This window comes from Peromyscus leucopus, chromosome 8b (genome assembly GCF_004664715.2).
Source record: "Peromyscus leucopus breed LL Stock chromosome 8b, UCI_PerLeu_2.1, whole genome shotgun sequence".
Taxonomy (NCBI): Eukaryota; Metazoa; Chordata; class Mammalia; order Rodentia; family Cricetidae; genus Peromyscus; species Peromyscus leucopus.
The window spans coordinates 101,278,223-101,302,442 of record NC_051086.1 but is presented as its reverse complement, the minus strand read 5'-3'; the positions used below and the strand labels follow the sequence as shown (position 1 = coordinate 101,302,442).

Below are 24,220 nucleotides of genomic sequence, written 5' to 3'. Positions count from 1 at the left end.
TAAAACTTTGTGATCGATCAAACAACAAGGTTCAGAAGGATCTATGAACTCGGTATAAGTCAAATGAAAGCTAGCCAACGGAACTCCAGTGAAACGGCTGAGAGAGTCAAACATGCTGAGTTCAAGCAGACAAAGAAAAAAGGCAAAGTGCCTGCAAGGCCGGGCTAAGCCTCACAGCTAGCTTGTGAGCAGACAGAGTGTGGGGAGGCGGCAGAATGTCTTTACGACACTGACGAGGAGACACTGAGCTGGGATTCTGTGCACAGCAAAGTGCCCTTCAGGAACACAGGTGAGGGGCCGGGGGGACGGCTCGACAGCACTTGCCACCAAGCCTGACAACCCAAGTAGACCTGAGTTCAAGTTCAGAGACCCACATGGTGGAAGGAGAGAACAGACTCCAACAAATCGTCCTCTGATCTCCAGGAATGCTCTCCAACACACACAGAGTAAGTAGAAAATGTAAGAAGGACAAAAATTAAAAGAGGGTCAGCAACTCCGGAAAGAATCAGAGACAGGGACCTGGGATGATGTAAGGAAAGGTGTGCGATAAATTTCAGTGAATTCCCAACTCTATATAAAACAACCCTAACAACTTTATGTGGGTATAAAACAGCAGACCGGAACAAAGTGAGATTAAAGCATGGTTAGGGTTCTTATTACCCAAGAAAAAGTCAAAGTATTTGCTTATATGGGTCCTCAGTAAGGCAAGGATGCAGGCTGCTCTCTCTGGAGCCAAGGGTGAAGGACAGAGAAGTGGTTAGCTGGAGAGAGGTGTTAAAATACAGATCAACGCGGGGCCAGCAAGATGGTTTAGTGGGCAAAGGCACTTGCCACCAAGCTAGTGACCTGAGTTCAACTCCTGGGACCTACAGAGTGGAAGGAGAGACCTGATTCCTGAAAGTTGTCCTCTGACCTCTGCATGTGTACACACGTGCACACATACACACAGAGGCACACACACACACACACACACACACACACACACACACAGAGGCATATAGCCAGACACACACACACACACACAGAGGCACACATACACACACACAGAGGCATACACACAGTCACACACACACAGAGGCACACACACAGTCACACATACACTGGGGCACACACACAGGGGCACACACACACTGGGGCACACACACACTAGGGCACACATACACAGTCACACACACAGGGACACACACTAGGGCACAGACACACAGGCATACACACACACACACACACACACACACACACACTGGGGCACACACAGGGGTACACACACACACAGTCACACACACTGGGACACACACACAGAGGCATGTTCACACAAACAAAGACTCCAGAAATACGTATCTGCAGCACGCTTGTGCTCCCCACCTGTCTGTCATCCCATCGTGGTTTCTCTGCTCTCTAAGGGCTGTGATGACTCTAGGTTCATGTCACCATTTGTCCTGTCTGTCACTGGCTGTCTGGGTTGTCTGCTGTACAGGCACACTTCCCCTGGGGCCTGATAGATGCCTGTCCTTAGCCTGCTGAACCCCAAACTCTATCCCTCAGCCCCTCATAAGTTCTATAATCAAACAGCCCCCAAACCATAGCTTCTGGCTGTTTCCTGGGAAACCGAGACAAGACAGGCAGGCCTGCTTAGCACACACAAAATCCCAGACACCAGGCGGGATGCTAGCCTCTGCACAAGACACAGGAGATGGAGGGCCTCTACCCTCCCTCTTCCCCAGGGCTCTCCATGACACCTGCCCAGGACAGGGCCTTCCGTTCTCATCCGGCCTTCTCTGCCCCCTTCCAGCTGTAGACACTGGGCAGATGCAGTTTCTTTGAGCTTCCTGGCTGAATAGGGTTGATCTGGGCTGCCTTCAAACTGCTCACACTTCCCTCCCCCACTCAGTCGGCCAGGTGTTCTCCCCACTGTGCTCCTTCCCTGGTGGCCTCAGCAAGTTCTGCTCCTGAGGCCTTCTCTCTGTCCCCAGACATCTCAGCAGGGACCTTGGACCTTTTGAAGGGTCCCCCGCCCCACCCCACCCCCGCCACTCCACTTCTGGGAAGGCTGTGCAGAGTTGGGGTTCAGCAGCCCAGCTCTGGGCTCAGCCAAATGTGGCTGGAGCGTCCTCTCGGCCACTGACTCTGGGATCACCCTATAGCCTGCTGAGCCCCACTTTCCCCATCTGTAAAGTGGGCCCAAAGGGAAAGAACAAGGGAGGAGATGCCTGAGTCCTCAGCAGCGCCTGGAGTTAACACAAATGCCAGCCTCTTGTATCATGTCAGGGTGCTCGATGAGACACCACTCAACACCTGCTTCTCCTCCTTCCTTAGCAAGAATCCAGACTGAGGTGGCCACAGGGTGGCTTGGAATAAAGCCACACCTTGGAGTTCCTTGAAACTGGGTAGAGCCACGTGATGGAGACCCAGCCACTGGGCTGTGTAGGAAGAGGACAGTCCTGTTCAGCACTCCTCTCACTGACTGGAGCGTCTCCAAGGACCCGGTTACCAAGGGACCATGTGCCTCCCCCTGGCCACCTCCTGAGACTGTGAAAGATACCCATCTTGCCAGACCACTGTACACCTGTGACAGCTGACCTAATCCTACCCAACTGGGCATGAGAATTTTCAAATAAGACAATTGTGTCACAAGCTTGACCAGGACGTTAGCTATGCACCCGAGGATGACCTTGACCTTGCCATCCTCCTGTGATTACAGGCTTGACACTACGTATGGGTCCCAGGGCCTGAACCCCGGACTTTGTGCACTCTACCAACTCAGCTACATTCTGTCCTCACAGGGACCCAGGAAAGACGGCTCCGTGGACCCTGCTGTCCCCACCCAGTCTCCCCACCCTGGCACATCCTCAAGGGCACATGCTCAGGGAGACCCCACAGCGTAGCCGCGGCTGGAGAAAGGCAAAGGCGTGCGTGTGGAAGCTCCCGTTCCATACCTGGAGCTGCCTCGTCGCCACGGAGCAAAGAAACAGAGAGAGCCGATTAGTGAACGGAAGCAGGCATCGCCCCTCACAAGTTTCCCGGGATCGGGGGCCCAAGCCCCACCCCCACCTCTCATCCCACCAAGTTCCACTCTAGCCTAAGCCTGCCTGTGGGGCTATGTCATCCATCAGTTCCTAGAGGTGGCGGTGGAGGGTTTCTTCACAAAGCAACCTTCTAGGTCCCTGGGAACAGTCCAGGGCGTGAGGGGTACTGTCACCATCTTGTTGGAGACTGACTACCTTGAACCATTAGCAAGACACAGGGTCTATCCTCTGGGGTGCAATGCATTCTGGATCCCCTGCACCCGCGCCTGCCGCTTCAGGTATGGACTGTAAAGGCATGGGCTTTGCCGCTACAGGGCTGGGCAAGTCCTGTAATTCTGTGGCCGGAGCCACAAGGGCAGTGGGCGGAGCCACTAGTGCAGTGGGCGGAGCTTGTGCCAGGATGGGTGTGGCCTACACTCCGGCAAGTGGCTTTGCAGTGAGCACCGCCTGCGCTGGAGCCGGTACGGTTGGCAGGGCAGTGCGCCTGCCGGGGCTCACCTTCCAGATACTCGCCTCCTTGCCGTACACCACCGCCATGTTGCTGGCCTTGTTGTCCTTGATGAGCTGCTTCTCAGTCTCGTTAAGCTCCTCAGACACGAAGCCCATGAAGGAGTTGTCTGGGGTGTGAGCTACAGCCCGGCCGCAGAGACGGGAAGACGGGTTATCGAACAAACACCCAAGCAGCAGCCCCGGGCTCCCTGGACCTGCCTCCCCCAGGAGTTCCCACCAAGCATGCCCACGCGTGGTCTGGCCTGGACTAGAGACTGTCACAAGCTCGGAGCAGAGCGCCTCCAGAGCCACCCGGTTCCCAGCTTGTTTTCAGGTGACTGACTTGACTCTGGATAACGCCGCCGGGACTCTCCTTATGTCCAACACCTTCTCTAGAGCACTGTCTCCCTCTTGGCTCCTTTCTCCCAGCCCACACATGTCACCGCAGGGGTTTCTCCTTCACCTCGCCTCCCCCTCCCCCAGCACAATGACAGCTGTCGCCCTGTTTCCAAAGTTCTTTTCTCTAGAACAATCCTTTCTGACTTGAGTCCCATCGGGTTCCTAGACCTGCCCAAGACCCCACATGCACTGGCATGGACGTGACCTGTGTGGCTGTGGCAGGCACTTAGCGCAGGTGGGCGTGGCTTGTGCTAGCATGGGTGTGGCCTGTGCTCCCTCTCACAATCTCCAGGCCCCACCCACTCCTACTGGGAGCATCCTGTACCCTGGGGGCCTAGTCTTGGACACTACACTCCCTGACCGGAAGTTCTAGTGCACACCACTCAGTTATTCTTGCGGTAATAAGGTCAGGCTACAGCAGTGCCCGCTCACCTGTGTGTGTCCCCAGCTCACCTGTGTGTGTCCCCAGCTCACCTGTGTGTGTCCCCAGCTCACCTGTGTGTGTCCCCAGCTCACTGTGTGTGTCCCCAGCTCACCTGTGTGTGTGTCCCCAGCTCACCTGTGTGTGTCCCCAGCTCACCTGTGTGTGTCCCCAGCTCACTGTGTGTGTCCCCAGCTCACCTGTGTGTGTGTCCCCAGCTCACCTGTGTGTGTCCCCAGCTCACCTGTGTGTGTCCCCAGCCAAGCACCCTCACTGTCACACCTTCCAACCTTTGTTCTGCCAGGACTAAGCTCCTCCCTTTTCTGAGAGATAAAATCCCACGGGGTCCCCACCACCCATCGCCTGCTCCCATGAGCCTCTCTGGGGTCCACCAGCCTCCCTTGGGGTCCCCTGGCTGGTTCTCTGTTGAGAACACAACAGAGAATTAAGATAAAGATCTCCTAATTCCAGAACCCTAGCCCCAAGCAGGGGCAAAGTGAGTTTTATCTCTCTTTAATAATTTATTTATTATTTGCTTAGATTTTCAGGAAAGCATCATTATTGCATTATTGTTAAAAGATTACCCAATACATACAATTTGCCCAACAGATTATATAATCAAAAGGGTTCTCTCCTTATTTAAGTGATGCTTTTTTAAAATTAACTTAAGTTAATGAAGAAATTCCTCCTCCTGCGATAGTCTGCGGCACTGAACGCAGCCGAGGTCCTAAGATCAGATGTGGGTAAACCTGCCCATCTGAGGATCAGTCACCAGGCTTCTCCCTTGTCCCCTCATGGGTCTGGCCAGCTCAGGTAGCCGTCCTGGGAGAGGCTATGACCTAGAACCAAGTGTCTCCAGAGCTCACTGCCTTCCTGCATGGGTGGAACCCTGGTGAGTGCTGGCCGCAAGTGAGGCGTGCTCAGTCTCCCGGGACACCCCAAACTCCTGTCGCCCCATTTCCTACTCCAGATGCTTATGAGTCATACCCTAGCCTCCGCTGGCAGGGAGAGGTGTGCTAATCAAACCCAGTGTGGTATCCCCACCCACTCTTTGAAGGGACTGTGGGGATTCCCACAGGCCATTCCAATCCACATCTGGTACATCTTAGGCTGTCTTCAACACTCCCCTGTGTAACTAGGGTGACTCTGAACTTGTGACCCTCCTGCCTCCACCTCCTAACTGCTGGGATTATAGGTGCATGCCACCATGCCCTGTTTATGTGACGCTGGAGAGGCAGCCCAGGGTCTTGTCCATGTTAGGCAAGCACTCTGCCAACTGAGCCGCATGCCCAGCCCCTGGCGATTCCCATCACAATGCCTGCGAATGCTCATGGCCCTTGGCTGGTTATGAAACAGACCCCAGGCCTCCTCTTGGCTTCAGGAGGGGAGGCAGAGCCCTGCCCCGAGGCCCAGAGCTCTCTGTGTGAGTAACCAGGGCAGAGGACAGTTCTGCTGTTCCCTAGGCTCTTCCCAATTCTGGAAGCACTCCTCCCCAGACAGGCAGCTGGACCCTCCTGGATGGATGCCTGGCTGCCCCCCTTCCCTCTGCCCCCCTGCCCTCTGCTCCCCCTTCCCCCTGCCTCCAGCTCGGCGGGGGGCCTCTCTCAGCTCAGCAGCTGACGACATATCAAGACTGCCCTGCACTATACCAACTCTACAGAAGGGACAGATTTAGAATATAATTAGCTGAATCAGTCAGTGTGAATGGACAAGGAAACATGGTGACTGACTAAAATAACAGGGACAATTAAAGAGCTCTGAAGCCAGGAGAGGGGAAGAGAGCCAGCCTGGGCTACACAAGACCCTGTCTCAAAATACTAAGAACATGATAATTATAAGGTGAGGAAGCACACTATGTTTGAAATAGAAGACAAGTGGATCCGTATAAGCAATGGGAAAAAGAAGAAACATTTGCCTTGGGGTTCAGGAGGATGAGTAGGAGTTTGCCAAGTCTATAACTCCATATTCAAAGAGCTCTACTCTGGAACAAGTCTTCATTTTCTCAAGCGGATTCTTTTTAAAATATTTTATAGCGTTAATTAATCAACTGTGCACGTGTATACGTGTGTGCACTTGTGTGCTATGATGCATGTATGGACTCAGAGGACAGTTTGTCGGAGTCGGTTCTCTCCTACAATGTGGGGCCCAGGGATTGAACTCAGGTCATCAGGCTTGGTGGGAAGTTCCTTTACTTGGTGAGTCATCTTGCTGGCCCCTTGTTGGGTTCTTGCAGAAACCTCTTAACCATCTTCTGTCCTCATACTGACCTTCGCCCCTTGGTCCACCTGCAGTCGCTGGGCCTGCAAAGCTTCTCGACCGAACACAGTGGCCCTTGCCCGATCCCTCAGGCTTCCCATATCACCTTTAAAACTTCCCTTCTTCGGGGATCATTACCCGACATTCAAATCCCACAGTTCTTCCCACCCAGGGGTCTCTGGCCTCCCCTTCATATCTCTTCCCTCTAGATTTCATTCCACTTTATACTGGAACCACACTCCCTTCTGGGCTCCACGGAACTTCCAAATGGGCGCCCCAGCAAAGTGTGGTCTCCACAGCGTGGTGTGTCCTCAGGCAGGTGGCAATACCTCTCTGGATCTGTTTCCTCGTCCAGACTCCATGGGCGGCAGGAATTGTGCCACCCTTCGGGAAGCTAACACAGCCCTTCCTCACTGACCATGCAAACCATCTCTGCCCGGTACAGCCTGAACCTAAGCGGCCGACAGAAACACCCGGAGTTTGACGCCTTGAATAAAGATCGTATCCTCCAGAAGTCCCTGGGAACTGCGCAGAACCCACCCTGCTCTTAATTTAGACCATTCCTAACGAGGCGGCTTATCTGGCGTTCTGGCCCAGAGCCTCTGAAGTGTCACAGATTAGACGCTTAAAATGCTTCTCTGCTCACAGCAGCAGAGGATCACAATTAAGAGTGACAGCCGAGGGCCAGAAACATGGCTCAAGGTGGAGGAGGTGCCTATTGCCAAGCCTGACAACCTGAGTTCGATCCCAGGGACAGAAGGAAAGAACAGACCCCTGTAGTTGTCCTCTGACCTCCACACACTTGCCATGGCCCCCATGTACACAAATAAAATTGTAATAGAAGATATTTTAAGTGACATCAGATAGATCCTTAAGCAAGAACCACGGAGGACTGAAATGCCAGCCCTTGGGAGGCTGAGGCAGGAGTTCACAGCCAGACTGGGGGACAAACTGAGACCCTATCTCAAAGTTTTAAAAGGTGCGGAGACTGGAGATGCAGCTGGCATAACATGCACAAGGTCCCACTTGGGATCCCCAGCACCAGAGGGGGAAAAAAAGATACAAATGGTTGACACTCAGCCGGGCAGTGGTGGCGCACGCCTTTAATCCCAGCACTTGGGAGGCAGAGGCAGGCAGATCTCTGTGAGTTCGAGACCAGCTTTGCCTAAAGAGCAAGTGCCAGGACAGCCAGGGCTATACAGAGAAGCCCTGTCTTGAAAAACCAAAATCCAGCCAACCAAACAAAACAAATGGCTGGCACTCCGCCCCTAAGGCTCGCTCACCTTCCTTGGCTTCCTCCACTCCCTCCCTCCGGGCTCACCCCGGTCCGGGAGCCTTAAGGAGCTCCCAGGTTTTCACAACCTTCAAGCTCATCCACCTGCTTCATTACCACCCCTTTGCGCAGAAAGGCCCCCGTTTTCCTTTGCTCCGTCCCCTTCCAGTTTCTCTGGTTGGTTCAGGAAGCTTCTGGAAGACCATTGGGCCCCCTGCTCTGAGCTATGTGCTTCTCAGAACTCCCAGCCTTGGGTCAGTCACCAGCCCTGGGCACACCTTGGGCCGTCTCTGTGATTCCCACTTCTATCTAAGTCGGGATGGCAGGCACCTGTCCCTGCACACATGTGGGGGTACTCACCCACCCCTGCACACACGGGGAGACCCGCCCCTGACCCGCCCCTGCACACATGGGGAGACCCGCCCCTGCGCACACGGGGAGACCCGCCCCTGCGCACACGGGGAGACCCGCCCCTGCGCACACGGGGAGACCCGCCCCTGCGCACACGGGGAGACCCGCCCCTGCGCACACGGGGAGACCCGCCCCTGCGCACACGGGGAGACCCGCCCCTGCGCACACAGGAGACCCCTTCTCTCCCCGTGTCACTCACGGAACATGGTCATGAACTGCTTGGGGTTAAGGTTCCAGTAACCCCAGTTGGTCCGGTAGCCATGCAGCGTCGCATACTCCTCGTGGTTGTACGCTGGCTCCGTCCCAAAGGTGTCGATGACTCGGATTCTGCACCTGTGCTCCCCCGGGGGAAATCAGGCCTGAGATCATGTCTTTCTGTGTGTCCCTGGCCTAGGGTGTCCCTGTGACAATGTGTGGCTAGGTCAGGGAAGCGCAGCACTTGGCAGGGCTTCACTCAGGAGCTGCCTTGCTGCCCTGTGACCAGAACAGGCGCTTCACCTTTCAGTGCCGGCCTCCCCGACAGGAACAGCAGGTCCGGCTGCCTCAGGGTAGCTCGGTCACGCTTAATGCCTGGACCCTGGCTTGGTACCCAGAAGCCAAACCATCACCTCCCCTGGGGGAAAGCTAGGAAGTGAGGTGGTGTCTGAAGGGGGTGGGGCATCCCTTCATCGCCCAGAGTCATTTGTAAACTATGCTTTATTGGGAAGAACAGTGTCCATGGGTGAGGTTCTTGGGACCGGGGCTTGGGAGACTGCCCCAAGCCTCTTCTGCAAGAGTGACCCCTCCTAGGTCTCCGAAGAGGTTCTGACCCTGGCATCCCTCCTCCACGGTTTTCCCCATCCCCAAAGCTGGCTTCTAGTCCAAAGCCCAGAGCTCCTATGGTATCAGCTAACCTAGGGCCAGGTCACCTCTGAGGCCATGGCTCCAGAAACCCCACCCACCCATGCTACCCCGAGTGGGTACTGAAGAAAGGTGCTGACACTTAGACACCCCCACACAAAGCTGCCGGGGCTCAGCGTTCTTCCGGGTGACCCAGAATCTTGCAGACTGCTGAGGTAGGCAGGATTCCTAATTCCCGGGGAGGGGGGGGGCACGACAGGCAAGATGGCAATGCACAGACAGCTCACATTAATAATAAAAGCAATAACGCGGCCGTCACCTTCCTCTAATAAAACCGGTTACACTGGGTATTGATGGCATCCGAGTACAGGAATAAACAGTGCGGCTCTCGGTGCTAAATGAACCCACTGCTGCTGGCGGCGGCACACTTGACTTAGATCCTGGGGTCATTGGGGACAGGGTATTGATCGGCTCTCCCACTCCAGGCTCCATGGCCGAGATCTTGACCCCCAGGGGCTCTCTCCCACCCTCCTCATCCCCTGGGATGCCTCGGGCCCTCCATCCAGGTGACTTCCCATCCTCTCAGGCTTCAGCTCTCATCCCGCAGAGGGATGGAAGGGCTGTCAGTGATCTGGTTGGGGTGGGAAGGCGAAGGCTGAGACAGGAAGAAGGGGGTTCATGCAGTGCTCCCCCGCCCCGGGCGAGCTGGCAGAGGGAAGGCGTGGTGAAGAGCTACAGTCCCAAGGGTCCCCGGGCTCTCACCGGTACTTCTTGAAGGACAGCCCCATGTGCTGCTTCATCTGCTGCAGGCCATGGTAGTCCGTGTAGATGAGGTCAAATGGCAGGGGCACAGTGAGCGGGCAGTTCCCCCGGCCTGGCGGCACCCCTAAGTTACTAAGAGGAGAGCCCATTAGAGTCTGAGCCCCGAGAACCCACCTTCTAAGCAGCCCTGCGCCCACCCTGTTCCCACAGCCCAGGGTGGAAAGCGAAGGGAAAGTGACCAAGGGCAGGGAGGTGAGGGCACACTCAAGGACGGATCACATGGGATGACTGCACAGTTGTGTGGACTTCTCACTGCACATGGGCATCTACCTAGGGGCGGGACACAGACACACACATACACACACAAACATATATACACACACACACACAAACATATACACACACAAACATATACACAGAGACAGAGACAGAGAGAGACAGAGACAGAGAGTAAAGAGAGATCCACCCCGGCTTCTTTGCCAAGCAGTGCATCTGGCCCAGTTCACCTGCCAGGAGGAAGGGGGTTTCTGTAACTCCAACAAGTCTGTTCACAGAACAAGTCTGTTTCAGAGTGCCACGAGTGTGGGACCAAGTCCTCAGAGTCCCTTCAGTGTTCACTCAGTGCCAAGGATTCCAGAGGTCATGGCTCACCCAGCTCCTGCAGGCCTCTGGGACCCCCTCCCTGCTCCAGCCAGCCATGGCACTGAGTGCCCTGGGGCCGGGGCCTGCCTGGGCATGGCACTTCACAAAGACAAAGGTTTTGGCCTGGAAGAGGGCTGCTTCTAGTGACCCGAAGGTAGCTGGGTCAGAAAGGAGTGGCGATCCTCTGTTGTCTGGCAGGAGCCTGGGTATCAGTCATCTCATCTCAGTGAAGCCTGAAGGGCATGGCCATGACCTGTGGCTTCTTCTGGAACAACCATCTGCTCAGTGGTCTCCCTGGAGAAGGCTCCAAGCCTTGGCACAGCTACCACAGCTGCCGATTTCAGCATTGTTAAGCACCCAGCTCTTAGTCTGTAAAACTATCACCTCCCGTTCGGGCCCCTGCAGAACTGACTGGGAAGCCCCCTGGTTTCTCCCCTGTGGGCCTCAAACTCTAGGATTCAGTGAGTCTGCACTGAGCCCCAGTGTGAGATGGAAAGTGAGCCACTGTTACCCATGGCCCCTTCCACCTTTATACTGCGCCAGAGTAGAAAGCCCTGGGCTGAAATAACACCAAGCTCCGGGCTGTGGCTGTTTGGCACGTGCCTCCATCGCCCCCTCCGGCTCTCCCGGTTAACACACGTTCTGTACAGGGTGCCAGGCCTTGTGCCTCATGAGACTTGGGGTCCTCAAACTGTGAGAGCTCCAGGCAGAGTGAGTGGCCTGGGAGGGATGGGGATATGAGCAGACAGAGCAGGCATCAGGTCCAGCTGCTGGGAGCTGATTGGGTATTAAGAGCAAGGAGGACCATGTCCAAATAGGCCAAGGATGCTAAGAGCATCTTCCCGTCTCAGCACCTAGGGGTGCAAAGTGGCCTTTTAGTGATCTAGATGCCCCACACTTCGCCTTGGCCAGGCCATTGGCTGCCTGCAGGAACAGGACAATACCTCCTTTGGTTGTACCTCAGATGCCAGAGTGCTAGAAGAGGCTCCAAGGCCTCCTAGGAGCCCACACCATAAGCAACCTTGGGCCAGGGAGGAGACGGGTTCTGACAAGGACAGATTCGTTAAAGACATGGGATCAGGACTGATCCATTGCCTGGTTGTGTCTTGGGCTCTCTGAAATAATTCAAGCCAGGTGGAAAAGTACCAGCCCAGAATGCACTGTACCGTCTGTGCACGCTCAGCACATTCCCAGCCCAGGCTGGGGGAGGGGCATGCTCAGCACATTCCCAGCCCGGGCTGGGGGAGGGGCTGGTGCACACCGTCCTCTGGACAAACCATCCACAGTGGCCTCTTTTTAGTGATGGAGATGGCATCTGCCCACAAGATTGCAGAGAAAAGATGCCAGGGTTGGGGTTACTGATGGCTATGGTGGCATCAGCGGCGGGTCTGTCCCTACAGGGTATGACAACGTGAAGGGTGGAGCCAGCAACCTGCCTTGCTGAGCTGTCCCCCAGCCATGTGTTCCCTAAGGCCAGAAACTGTGCTGCGGAGCCAGGAAAGCAAGACCCTAATGACCTCATTCCTATACATAAAACCTTTAATCCGGCCACACAGCCTCTGCCTTGTCCCTCCGCTCCCCCGGGGGCTCCTTTCCCAGGACCCCCAGGTGTCACAGAACACAGGCTTCTAAGGCAGGGATCTCCTGAGCCAACCGGTGATGGAGAATGGGAGAGAGCCCATGATCTGTACCACCCTAAAGCAGTTCCCAGCCGAGACTTCATGAAATAGTTGGTGGTGTTTTTCAGGGCCGAACCATCATCTCTACTACGCAGGGCATCTCTGCGGTATCCTTCTCTTCTCCCCCAAACTGCTGTGGTAAAGCCAACACCCCACAAAGGAGCCTCACTGCTGCAGACCTCCAGAGAACCCGGCGAGCTGAAGGCAGCACTGGCCCTTCTCTTGGCCTCACCCAGCTGAGAGCCATAGACAAAAGGACCCAGGCACCCTCCTCTCCTTGCAGATGTGAGGAAGCGAATGGCCACTCCTCTCCTGATGGGGATCTGGGTCTGGTAAAAGGAAGACAGTTCTAAAAACATGACTCATAGGTGGGTCTGGGCACCGGTACCTACACCTATGAAATGGCAGGTCTCCTCACACGTTTCTGGTTGCTGCAGGGCAACGTGTGTCTCCCTATTCCTGGATTTCCTGGTTTGGTTTTGTTGAGACAGGGTCTCACTATGTAGGACTGGCTGACCTGGAACTCTGTGTAGACCAGATTAGTCTTGAATCCTCGGAGATCCACCTGCCTCTGCTTCCCCAGTGCTGGGTTTAATGTCATGTGACTCCTTGACTAGATTTACAGACACCATGGAAACGTCTCTGGGAGTATGGCAAATAATGCTTTTTACATGGGTGCTGGGATCCGAACTCAGGTCCTCACACTTGTTCTACTTAAACTAATGCACGGTGACTACTGTAATTCTAAATAGCATTCAGTAAGACCTGCCCAAGCTTCTGCAGGCAACCGGAAGCCCCTCGGCCCTTGGGCACTGGGCCGGGTGGGCAGCCGGAGAAGCACAGTAGACAGACAGGGAGAAGGAGCACACCGTCTCCTTGTGCCTTTTTCTGGGAGGAGGGAGTGAGAAGCTGCAGCCTCCTGTCCAGGGAAGGAACGTTTTCACCTTCTGCTGATTCCCCAGGGGAGGCAGGCAGAGCTTCATTGCTCCCAAGGGCACCTGAGCTCCAGGGAGCAGAAAGGTCAGCTACTCAGGGGGTTGTAGGTGTATGGCCTGTAATTCAAGTGCACTTTTATGGACGATTTTACACTAAGTGGTTGGCTGGAGCTGCCGCCTGAATTGAGAAAACGCCAGCCTGACAGTCTCCAGCCAGAGGTGGCTGGGGAGGCTGCACACTGTCCCAGCCAGAGGACTCTCCCGATGCCTCCTGTCACTAGTACCAGCTCTTATTCCACCGACCCAGAGTCACAGAACAAGATCTTGGAGCTTCCCGAGGAAAGGTCACCCCACTGGAAGTTTTTAGAACTGCCAAACCTGGTGGCCAGAGAGGCGTCCCCTGGACCCCTGGGAGGAATCTACACATTCAGAGGGGCCGGTGAGATGGCTCAGCAGATAAAAGCACTTGTTGCCAAAACTGATGGCCTGAATTTGATCCTCAGAACCAGAATACTGACTTGAGCAAGTTGTCCTCTGGCTTACATACACACACACACACACACACATACACACACACACACACACACACACACACACACAGGTAGAGGGTGGATAGGATGGTTGCCCAAGGACATGGAACACTCTCCCAGGTCACCTGGGTCCCTCCACCTGTGCTCAATACAAAGCAATCCACCCGGAAAGGCAGCGGCCTGGACTACAGAGATGGCTATCAGTAGCCTTGCAAGCATGAGGAACTGAGTCTGTTCCCTGGCACCCACGGAAAAAGCCAGATGTGGCAGTGTGCATGTATACAGTGTGGGTGAGGAGAGAGTAGCAATCCCTGAGGCTCTCTAGCCAGACAGCCTAGCCTAACCAGTTAGCTCCAGGTCGCCACCTGGAGCCCTCTTCTCACGTAACAAGTACAGGCTTGTCAGAAGACCTCCTTTTGGACTGCAATCCATCCCTCCTCCTTCCCAGCCACCACATGACAAAACTTCCCCTGCCCCGCATGTGGTGGGCCCACAAAGCATGGGACTCTATCTGAGAGCCTCAAGGCTCTGAACACCAAGGAAGGGAAGGGAGAAAGAAGGCTTCACAAGGAAGATTCTGTCCTAGGTGTGGAAGAAGATGAAGAGCTGTGACCAGGACCAACTCCTGAAGAAAGGCTGAGTGGGTCTGGCGGGTGGGATCCAGTGTCCAATTGCTGGTGCCAAAGCTTGTACAGGTGGCACAGGGGAATGTCCCACCGTGGTCCCCAGGCAGGGAGAGTGGGCAGTGCCAGCCAGGGACCTGGCAGGCACCACCCATCACTAGAGGCTCAGGATGGAGGACAGAGCCTAAGCAATGAGGGAGAGCTGGAGAGTGACAAACTCAATTGGCTCAATCAGAGACAGCCACACCTTCTCTTGGGGGCGGGGCACTGTGTAGACAGGAATTGTGAAGTCCGGGCAGGCTTCTCCCACTTTTCCTGCTCCATGTACTTATGTATTAGAAAACACCCAAAGCACCCAGAAAATTATAGACAAGAATACAAGTTCATGAATACTTCACCTTCTTTACCCAGCCTGGCTCCGACCTCATATTGACCATATTTGGCTTAATTTTGTTTTACAGAAGAACATACTAAGAGTGTAGTGACAGGCTGCCAGGATAGTCTTCTCTGTCCTCCCTGCATCTCCCAAGCCTCCACCCACTGCCATAAAACCTCTCCCATCTTGTCTCAAAATAAAGCAGAAGTCATCACAGGCGATGCTCAGGTCCCTGGTCCCCATCCCTGGACCTGTCTGTACACACCACCCCCAATACTAGGTTCCCTCTCTTTTCTCTCCTGTTAGCGCAGAGGGCTGAGCCTGTCTTGGGCTGTCCCCTAGGGTTACCCTCAGCCCTAGGTCTTCAATACCCCACCCCACCCCATGGGCTCTCACAACAGCATTAAGACATAATGAAACTTCTCCCACCTTGCATAATGAGCCAGCACACCGTCGGACGGAGCCTGTCTCAGTTCCCATGGTGATGATGGTATTGGAAAAGGGGTCTTAGCAGATGGGATCAATGCTAAGATGGGGTCGCTGAGTGGAACCCTAATCTAGCATGACCAGTGTTCCCAGTAAAGGAGGGAAGAAGATGAGCCCAAGGAACGGCTCACCTGTAAGCCAGGAACACCGAAGTCCCCACAGCAGGCCTGAGGCTGAGCCAGCTCAAAGGACCTAGGCCTCACCAAGCTCTAAACTCAGATTCCAGCCTTCAGAACCAGAGGCAATATTTTCCTACTGTCTGAGGACCCAGTCTGTGGCATTCTGATTAATCACTCCCTCCTTCATTCAGTTCTCATCCTGGCACTGCCCACTTCTCTTTAATTCCTGTTAGAGCCGAGGTCCAGGAAGAGGCCACCCAGTCACTGTTACCCAACTGTCTTCTCACAACTATACTCTGTGCTAACAACTCAACCAAAATACCTCTCTCTACATGGCAACGGCACCCACGGTGCCAAATTCCTTGTACACCTTTCCGTCTCCTTCTTACATGGCTTTTATTTGGTGTATGTGTTAAACAGTTTTATGTCAATTTGACATAAGATCAAATCACCTGAGAGGAGGGAACCTCAATTAAGAAAATGCCTCCATACGTAAGATCGGGCTGTGGGCAGGCCTGTAGGGCATTTTGTTAATTAGTGATTGATGGGGGAGGACCCAGCCCACTGTGGGTGATGCCATCCCTGGGCTGGTGGTCCTGGGTTCTATAAGAAAGCAGGCTGAGCAAGCCATGAAGAGCAAGCCAGTAAGCAGCCCCCTCCATGGCCTCTGCATCAGCTCCTGCCTCCAGGTTCCTGCCCTGCTTGAGTTCCTGCCCTGACTTCCCTCAGCGATGGACTGGGATGTGGAAGAGTAAGCCAAGTAAACTCCTTCCTCCACAGATTGCTTTGGGTCCTGGTGTTTCATTACAGCAATAGTAACCCCAACTAAGACAGTGTGTTTTCTTTTCCTTGATTATCTTCTGACAAGGTGTCGGCATGTAGTCCAGGCTGGCCCTGAATTAGCTATCCTTCTACCTCATCTCCAAGTAGTGTGTTTAGAGGTGTACATCCCACCTCTGGTTTCTTACTGGCTGTGTGTGCATGTGTGTGTACCGTGCACACACACACACACACACACACACACACACACACACACACGTGCAGGTACATGTACCTGTGTGCATGAGGAGGCCAGAGGAGGAGGACAGGTGTTACGCTGTATCACTCCGCCTTATCTGCTTGAGACAGTCTTTCACCAGACCTGGCACGAGGCTGGTGGCTAACAAGCCCCAGTGGTCCTTCAGCCTCTATCCCCACAGCACTGGGGTTAAAGGACATGGCCAGGTCTGGCTTTTTTTTACATGGGTGCCACCTTAGTGAGACAGCAAGTCTGCTAACTCTGGTCTCTCTTCCTTTTCTTACAAAGCCATTGATGCCATCCTGGGGACCCACCTAGCCTGAAACGCCATTCACGTGACTGTGATGAGCAAGTCTCCTACTCACGAAGGTAGACTCTGAGGACACCCTCCATTTTAGTCTCATTTCTGTTTCTGAAATAAAATACCCTGACAAAGGCAGCTTAAGGGAGTGAGCGTTTATTAGGCTTGCAGTCCCAGGTTACAGTCCATCGCCGTGGGGAAGTCAAGGCAGGAACTTAAAGCAGCTAGTCATCACATCTCTAGTCCAGAGCAGAGGGCAGTGAATCCATGAGTGTATGCTAGTGCTCAGCTTGCTTTCTGCATTCTCATACAGCGCAGGATGCCTTGCCTAGGGAATGATGCCACCCACAGTGGGCGGGTCTTCCCACCTCAGCTAACATAACCAAAATAATCTCCCACAGGCACATCCACAGACTAATCTAGACGATCCCTCGTTGAGACTCCCCTCACAGGCAATTCCAGATGGTGTCAAGTTGACACACCACACCTCCCCTCAGAGAACAGCACCCCCACCTGGTCATTGTTGTCAATTGCCAGGCTCTGGCCGGTTCTATCTGCTGATAAACAGCTGGGCCACATTCCATTGGCTCAGAACAGTCAATAGATCTGTACAGGTTCAAACCCCAGAACCTGCCACCGTCAATGCTGTGGCTTAGTAGGAAGTGTCCCCCGCAGGCTCTGGTCTGAAGGATTGGTCCCCCACTGGTGGTGCTATTTTGGAAGGTGGTAGAATGTTTAGGAGGAAGAGCCTGGTTGAAAGTAGATAATTGGCAGCATGCCTTAAAGGGTATCTTGTGTATATTCAAGTGGGGATGCATGCACACATGTGTACACACATGCATGTATGTGTGTGTGGAAGCCAGACGTTGATATTTGGTGTCTTCCTTCATTACCTTCAATTTTATTTTTTTATTTTATATTTTTGTTTTTCATACAGGGTTTCTCTGTGTAGCCCTGGCTGTCCTGGAACTCACTCTGTAGACCAGGCTGGCCTCGAACTCAGAGGTCCACTTGCCTCTGCCTCCTGAGCGCTGGGACTAAAGGCATGTGTCACAATGTCTGGCATCCTCTCCACTTTATATACTGAGGTAGAGCCTCTCCTTGAAGCTGGAGCTCATCGACACAGCCAGCCAGCTTGCCCCAGGGGCTGTCGTCACCTCCTGAGCACTGGGATCACAGGCAGGCTCCCCGGCTCTGGGCTCCGGGGATCCAACTCTGGTCCTCACACTTACCCTGCAAGCACCTCACCCCCTGAGCCGGCTCCCCGACCCCTTCCTGTCTTGCTCTCTGCTCCCTAGACCGCTACAACATTCTCCCTGCCTCACCTCACGGCCCAGCCTTGCCTGTGCACTGCTACCACGCCAGTCTCTCTGCCTCGCCTCATGCCCAAAGCAATGGATCCAGTGGACCCTGGACTGAATCCTCATACATCATAAGCTAAAAATAAATCACCCCTCCTTTTAAAGTGCTACTCTCAAGTATCTGTCACGGTAAAGAGAAGTCTGACAGGCATAGCTGGCCAAGCCAGGCTGCACAAGACAAACAAGATGTGGTCCCTGCTTCTGACATTCCCAGGGACCTGTGAGCAAACGTCCTGGGTTGGAGTCCGATTCTCTGCCTGGCTGCACACTGACAGCCTTGAGGTCTCCCTCCTCGGCTTCCTTGTTTAAATGCCCCCTTTCAGGCTTCCATCCTTTGCCAGTTAAGTCAACTAATTTTCTCCTAAACCCAATTTCACTCATGGATGGAGGAAGAACCCCACCGTTTTTCCTCGTGCCATGTTCTAGTAAGGCTTGGAACTATGCAAAGAAAATTGATGAGCACTGCCAATTCTCCACAGGGAGGAAGGGTAAGGCTTCCCTTTCAAACATCCACCATGGAGACAGGCCTTCAAGATGAGGGCTCAGGATGCATCAGGGACAGAGTCCCTGGCTTCACGTCTCCTTCCCTGTGCACGCTCCAGGGGTGGGAGTCTGACGCCACCTCACTGCGTACTTATCACAGGGCATTGTTCTTGCACACCACCTCCCTCATCTAGAAATATCTTGAGGCACCAGAGCCAAATGTGGATTCTGCACACTGCCCTAGACATGCCTCCAGTGAGCCAGTTAATTAAAACACCAAAACATGAGGAACAGAGAAAAGCTGGCTCATCCATCCAGACTTCTTGATAGTCAGTGGACGAGACACCTGGCAGGAACATCTGTGAATGAGCTACAACAGCGTACAAGCCGTGCCTTGTCCCGATGCCTGCCCCACACAGGGCCTGGCTGCAGACAAGGGAGCTTTCAGAATGCAATGGCCATCACCTCCCCATCCCCTGCTGCTGCTGCTGCTGCTGCTGCTGCTGCTGCTGCTGCAGGGCTAACAGGGGTGACCACGCCTCCTACCCCCCCCCCCGTGGTTTCTGCCCTGGGCCCATCAAGGCTGGCTGTACTGTTACAGGCTGCCTTGTTCTCCCCGATGAAGTTGACCCCACCCTACCCCCATTTTCTCAGCATGTAGCCTTATCTGGAGAGATGGCCCTGTGGTAAAGAGCACTGGTTGTTCTCGAAGAGAAGCCACGTCCAATTCCTAGCACCCACATGGCAGCTCACAGCCATCTGTAACTCCAGTTCCAGAGGATCCAGTGCTCTTTTCTGGCGTCTATGGACACCAGGAACACATGTGGTACACAGACATACACTCAGGCAAAACACCCACGCACATCTCTAAATGTTATTTTGGTCAGTATCTGTCCTAGCCTCACGTCTGTTGCTATGATAAACATACCCTGACAAAAGCAGCCCAGGGTTCATTTGCTTGCAATTCCAGTTATCATCCACCATTGTGGGGAAGTCAAGGCAGGACCCTGAAGCGGCTGTCCATATAGTCAAGAGCAGAGAGAATGGATGCACAAATGCTTCGTTCTTAGCAAGCTCTCTCTATCCTTACCCAGTCTCTCTTATTCTTCCAGGACTCCTTGCCTGGTAGGGAATGGTGCCACCTGCAATGGGCTGGGTCTTCTCACATCAGCTAAGGTAATCAAGACAACCTCCCACAGACATACCTACAGCCCACGCTTATCTAGACAACCCCTCATTGAGATTCTAGGCTGTATCAAGTTGACAATTAAAAGTAACTATCACAGGATCATATTCTGTGGCCTAGGCTGGCCTCAAACTCATGGTAATTCCCCTCTCCTGAGTGCTGGGGTCGTAGATGTGAATCCCCACATCCAGCTAGGACTGAGTCCTTGTGATGGGGAAGTCTGGATAGTGGCACATACACACGGAAGAGGCCAAGCAGAGGGAAGCAGGAGTAAGGCTGGTATATACCATGCCAGTGCTGAGCCAAGCAACCTAGGCTCCAGACGCAGCCCATAATGGACCCTTCCTTGAGGGCTCAGGGAGACTCAGCCTGCAACAGCAGATCTCAGACTTCTGGCCCCAAGAGCCGTGAGGAAGACCCTTTTTTAGCCATCATACCTTTGCTGCCACACGCTAGAGAAACCCAGCACATCCACACTGTACTCAACTGTCCTTTGCCATGAAAGGCCCTACAGTGACAGAGGGACAGAGTGTGTACTGAGGACCACAACTCAGCATCCATCTGTTTTTACACTGTCAATCTTCCCTCCAATTACAGTGGAAAAGAAGAAGGCTTCTATATCTACCAAAGTGCAGGGCCACAAGTTTTGAGCCAGCGGGTCCCTTCCTGGTATTCTGAAAAGGACACCAGAGGCCTCCTTTCCTGGGTCACCTCCAGCGTGGCCTAGTTACCTTTTCTGTTGCTGTGATACACAACATGGCCAAAAGCCACTTGGGAGAGGAAAGGGTTTATTTCACTTACACTTTCAGGTCACACTCCATCACCGAGGGAAGCCCATCTGGGGAACTCCTGGGTTGAGACTCCTTCTTCTCAGGTAACTCTAGGTTGTATCAAGTTGTTAAAGCTAACAAGCTGGGTTCCTCCTTGTCCTAATCTCCCACACGGGTCTCATCCTACTGTGACAGCCCTTGCAGCCAAGGGGATCAAGAGCTTCCAGGCATGAGTGGGCCTCAGAAGGAGCCCTCACACTTCTCCAAATCTGTCAAGGCTAAGCTCCACTCCAGGCTCTGACCCATGCCCTGGCCCTGTCCTGGGTACACCGAGGACAGCCCTTTGCACAAGCCAGACAAAGCCAGCCCCGTTCTACGGTTTCCCAGCCTCACAGCACTGAGGGAGGTCACTGAGAAAAGCCACAGCCCTGAGCTTTGCAGCGTCTTGGCTGAGAGCCACTGAACCAGGATACCAAAGCTGGTCTGTGCTCAAAGCAACCAGGGGTCTGCTGCAGCCAGGCCTGGAGCCCCTTCCCTGAGCTCAGGCCCAATGTGGCTGCTGACCTTGTGGTGGAAATCCCCCGGGAAGGCAGTTTTGGTTTTGTTTTGACTCTTAGTTGTTTTTCAATCATATCTGGTAACAGGTTTCGAAAGCATCTTCCTGAGGAGATTCCCAGGAGAGGCTGGGCTGTTTACACCCATCTACCCTGTCAGAGCAAGATGCTCATTCACACTTACATCCCTCAGGGGACAAGGCCAGGGCATTCAGGCCCAGCCAGACCCACCAACTCTCTGAGCAGCTGAGGCTCCTGCTGGAATTGAGATCCTCAGACACCTGGCAGGAAGTGAAGCCTGGGGGAAAAGACTGAGTTTCTGGTGAGGTGTTGGAAGGGTGTGTGTGTGTTGCACATGCATAAGCATACAAGTGCACATGTGAGCATGCACGGGTATATATCATACATGTGCATATGAGAGCAGAGGCTATATGGACCTGTGTGCACATGTGTGTGAGTAGGTATGAACATATACATAACCATATAAGGGGTAGGCATTGTCTTCATGTCGTGGTACATACAGGCATATGTGTGAATAATGTGCATTGTATGTGCAAGAACATTCATGTTTATCCATGTGGGTGTCCCATAAGTTCATGTGTGTAAATGTGGATGTTACATGCACATGTGATGTGGATGTTACACACATAGATTCATGTGTGTGCATGTGTGCTATATGCATAAGTTCATGCATGTACACACATGTGTTACATAGTTCATATATGTGAGTGTGTTACACGCATAAATTCATGTGTATGCCTGTGTTACATATATATGCTCATGTGAGGACACTGTGTGTGTATGTGCACAGACGAGTGCATGTGAGTAGCAGAGGAATGGCTACAGGTGAACATTGCTCAACCATGTTACTTTTTATCAGTGCCTCCCAAGTCCAGAAACCCCACAGTCCCTGCTCTGGCCATGGATGGGCAATGGACACCGGCCTCAGGCTCAGCACCGATTCCTGAAGTGGACAGAGGAGCTGGCTCTGGGCAGGGAAGAGCTCAGAGTGGGAGCGGGGAGAGGAGAGCCCCGGGGTGTCTGCTCCTCTCCAGCAGGACTGTAGACTGATGGTTCTGTGACCGTGTGCGGAAGACACTCTCCCACCCCTCGGGGAGGAGGGGGAGGAAGGCTGGCCTCTGGCAGATCCTGGAGGGTCAGGAAAGGAGGATCAGGCTGAATGCCCTGTCTGGTAAGTGAGCATCTGAGCAGGGTAGGTGTGGGTGAACCAGATGGGATATCCCTGCTCCCAAGGGTCTCTGGAGGTCAGAGCCCTGGGCGCCCTCCGTATTTGTCCCATTGCAACCCGGGGTGCCTCAATTTCCACCAGCCTGCTGATGTCACATGGCCTGAGACTCTGGCCCTGGGTCACTGGTCCTCCTCCCGTTTCCATGAACCATGTGGCTTTCCTATAGGAAGCCCCTAGCTGGAGAAAGGTTATTTCATCGAAGCTGATCATCGGCACACCCCTGAGCTTTGCCTGAGTGAGCAGAGCGGGCATAGAAGGCGCTGGGGGGTGGTGAGCAGGCATGTCTCAGCACTGAGGTGGCCTACACACCCAACTGCCACAGATGCCCACGGAAGAGACTGCTGTCTGCCTCCCCACATCCGGGAATCGGTCTGTGAGTTCAGCACCAAGGTTTCGGGACAGCTCCCCGATGGCCCTTTAGTGCCTGCGGTTCTTTGGCAGAGGGCATATTTCTCAGCGGGCAGCAGCCCCCAATGCAGGGCTTCCCAGCAGCGTCATATGTACACGGCACCACCCTGGTCCCCGCCACCCTTCTCCCCTCCACAGCTGGTCTACCTTTGTCCCTGTCACTCTCTCTGGAGACGCTTTTCCATGCTTCCTGTACCCGCTGGAGATAAGAGCATTATTACCATAATTACTTTCAGGCCATGGAGATGAACACCCCAAACCACTGGCTCATTTTAGTGCCTCAACAATACAGCCCAGTGCCCGCCTCCTCATCCTCCTGATTCAGTGAGACTGGCCTATGAGGCAGAATTCGAGTTACAGGCTTCCTGTGGAGTAGGTAGAGGGTGGCTGAGGGAGGTCTAGCTGGACATGTGTCCTTGGCATCATTCTGTGTCTCAGGTGGATGGCCACAGCATTGTGGGTGCATCACAACTTCATCAGTGCACATTTTAGAGGTGCCTTTGTATGTATCCAATGCCATACAGAAGTATAAAAAAAAGCCAGAAAAGGCATATATTTATATATATCTATATCTATAGATAGATAGATAGATAGATAGATCTGCATCCAAAAAATGAGTGGTTAAAAAAAAGTATTACCCCAATAGGATAATCAGACAAGACACACAACTTTGACACACTCATAGACTCCTACTCTTTAGTATCCCTCTGTCTGTTGACTGCCTATCTGATTCTCTCTCTCTCTCCCTCTCCCTCGCCCCCCCTCTATCTCTCTCACACGCACACACACATTCCAATTCCTTGGTATCCAACATACTCCTGCTCCCCAAATCCCCCCCCAAATTCTCACAAACAATCTTTTAGACCCTCCTCCCCAACAAGCACAGGGTGGGGTGTATCTATGTCCCACTGTGCCAGAACCCTGACAAGCCCAGCACGGGGAGAGTCAGCACTACCCACCAATCCTGGAGCCCTCATTGTCCCACCAGTGAGCCCAGCTCCGGAAGAGACTCCCTGGAGACTGTGCCCAGCCCACCAGGAAGGCAGGTGGAGGGGATCCCACATGCTTGTGGAGCTCCTCTCTCAGGACAGTATGCATTGGCCTCTGAGCATAAACCCAGACCCTAGGGTCAGTCCTAGCGGAGGTCAGGAGCCTGTGGGCCGGCGCTAAACAAACATACTTCCTCCATGCATTCTAAATACAAACAGGCATCTGCGGGGAAGAGAGGGTGGGAAGCAGACAAACGGGGAGGGGACCAGGGAGGGTCAACATCTGACAGAAAGCTACAGGTTGGCCAGGCTCCCCTTCATCCCCCACCCGACCAGGATGTGAATGGCTCTCTGGGCACTCACCTCTGCAGCTCCTTCAGGGAGACCGTGATCCGGAGACTGTGGCCCAGCACGTAGAGAGCAGCCAGAATGTCGGCCCACTGCACCATCTCCCCCAGAGGCCCGCCCTTCAGCACCCTTGGGCTGAACACGTCCCCAGACTCCTCTGTCAGGAAGCCGATGTGGACAAGGATCTGAGTGAGCAGGACATAGGAAGTCAGCAGCAGCTGCAGCTCTGGGGTCCATCCACCCCAGCCCCAGGAACACCCAGAAGACCACCCGCAGCACACAGGGTCTC

General features: G+C 53.9%; 1 protein-coding gene across 2 annotated transcripts in view; it reads right to left on the bottom strand.

Moving 5' to 3' along the window:
* Positions 1-24,220, bottom strand: part of Mgat5b (alpha-1,6-mannosylglycoprotein 6-beta-N-acetylglucosaminyltransferase B) — a 63,657-nt gene that overhangs the window by 10,995 nt on the left and 28,442 nt on the right. The window contains exons 8-12 of one of the 2 annotated variants that reach the window (XM_028889659.2): positions 23,947-24,116; positions 9,875-10,006; positions 8,472-8,605; positions 3,522-3,652; positions 2,934-2,939 (exon numbers count right to left, since the gene is read on the bottom strand). In XM_028889659.2, coding sequence (XP_028745492.1) covers positions 2,934-2,939; positions 3,522-3,652; positions 8,472-8,605; positions 9,875-10,006; positions 23,947-24,116 — 573 coding nt within the window. The remainder of the gene's footprint in view (positions 1-2,933; positions 2,940-3,521; positions 3,653-8,471; positions 8,606-9,874; positions 10,007-23,946; positions 24,117-24,220) is intronic. The other variant, XM_037200602.1, reaches the window with a different exon arrangement.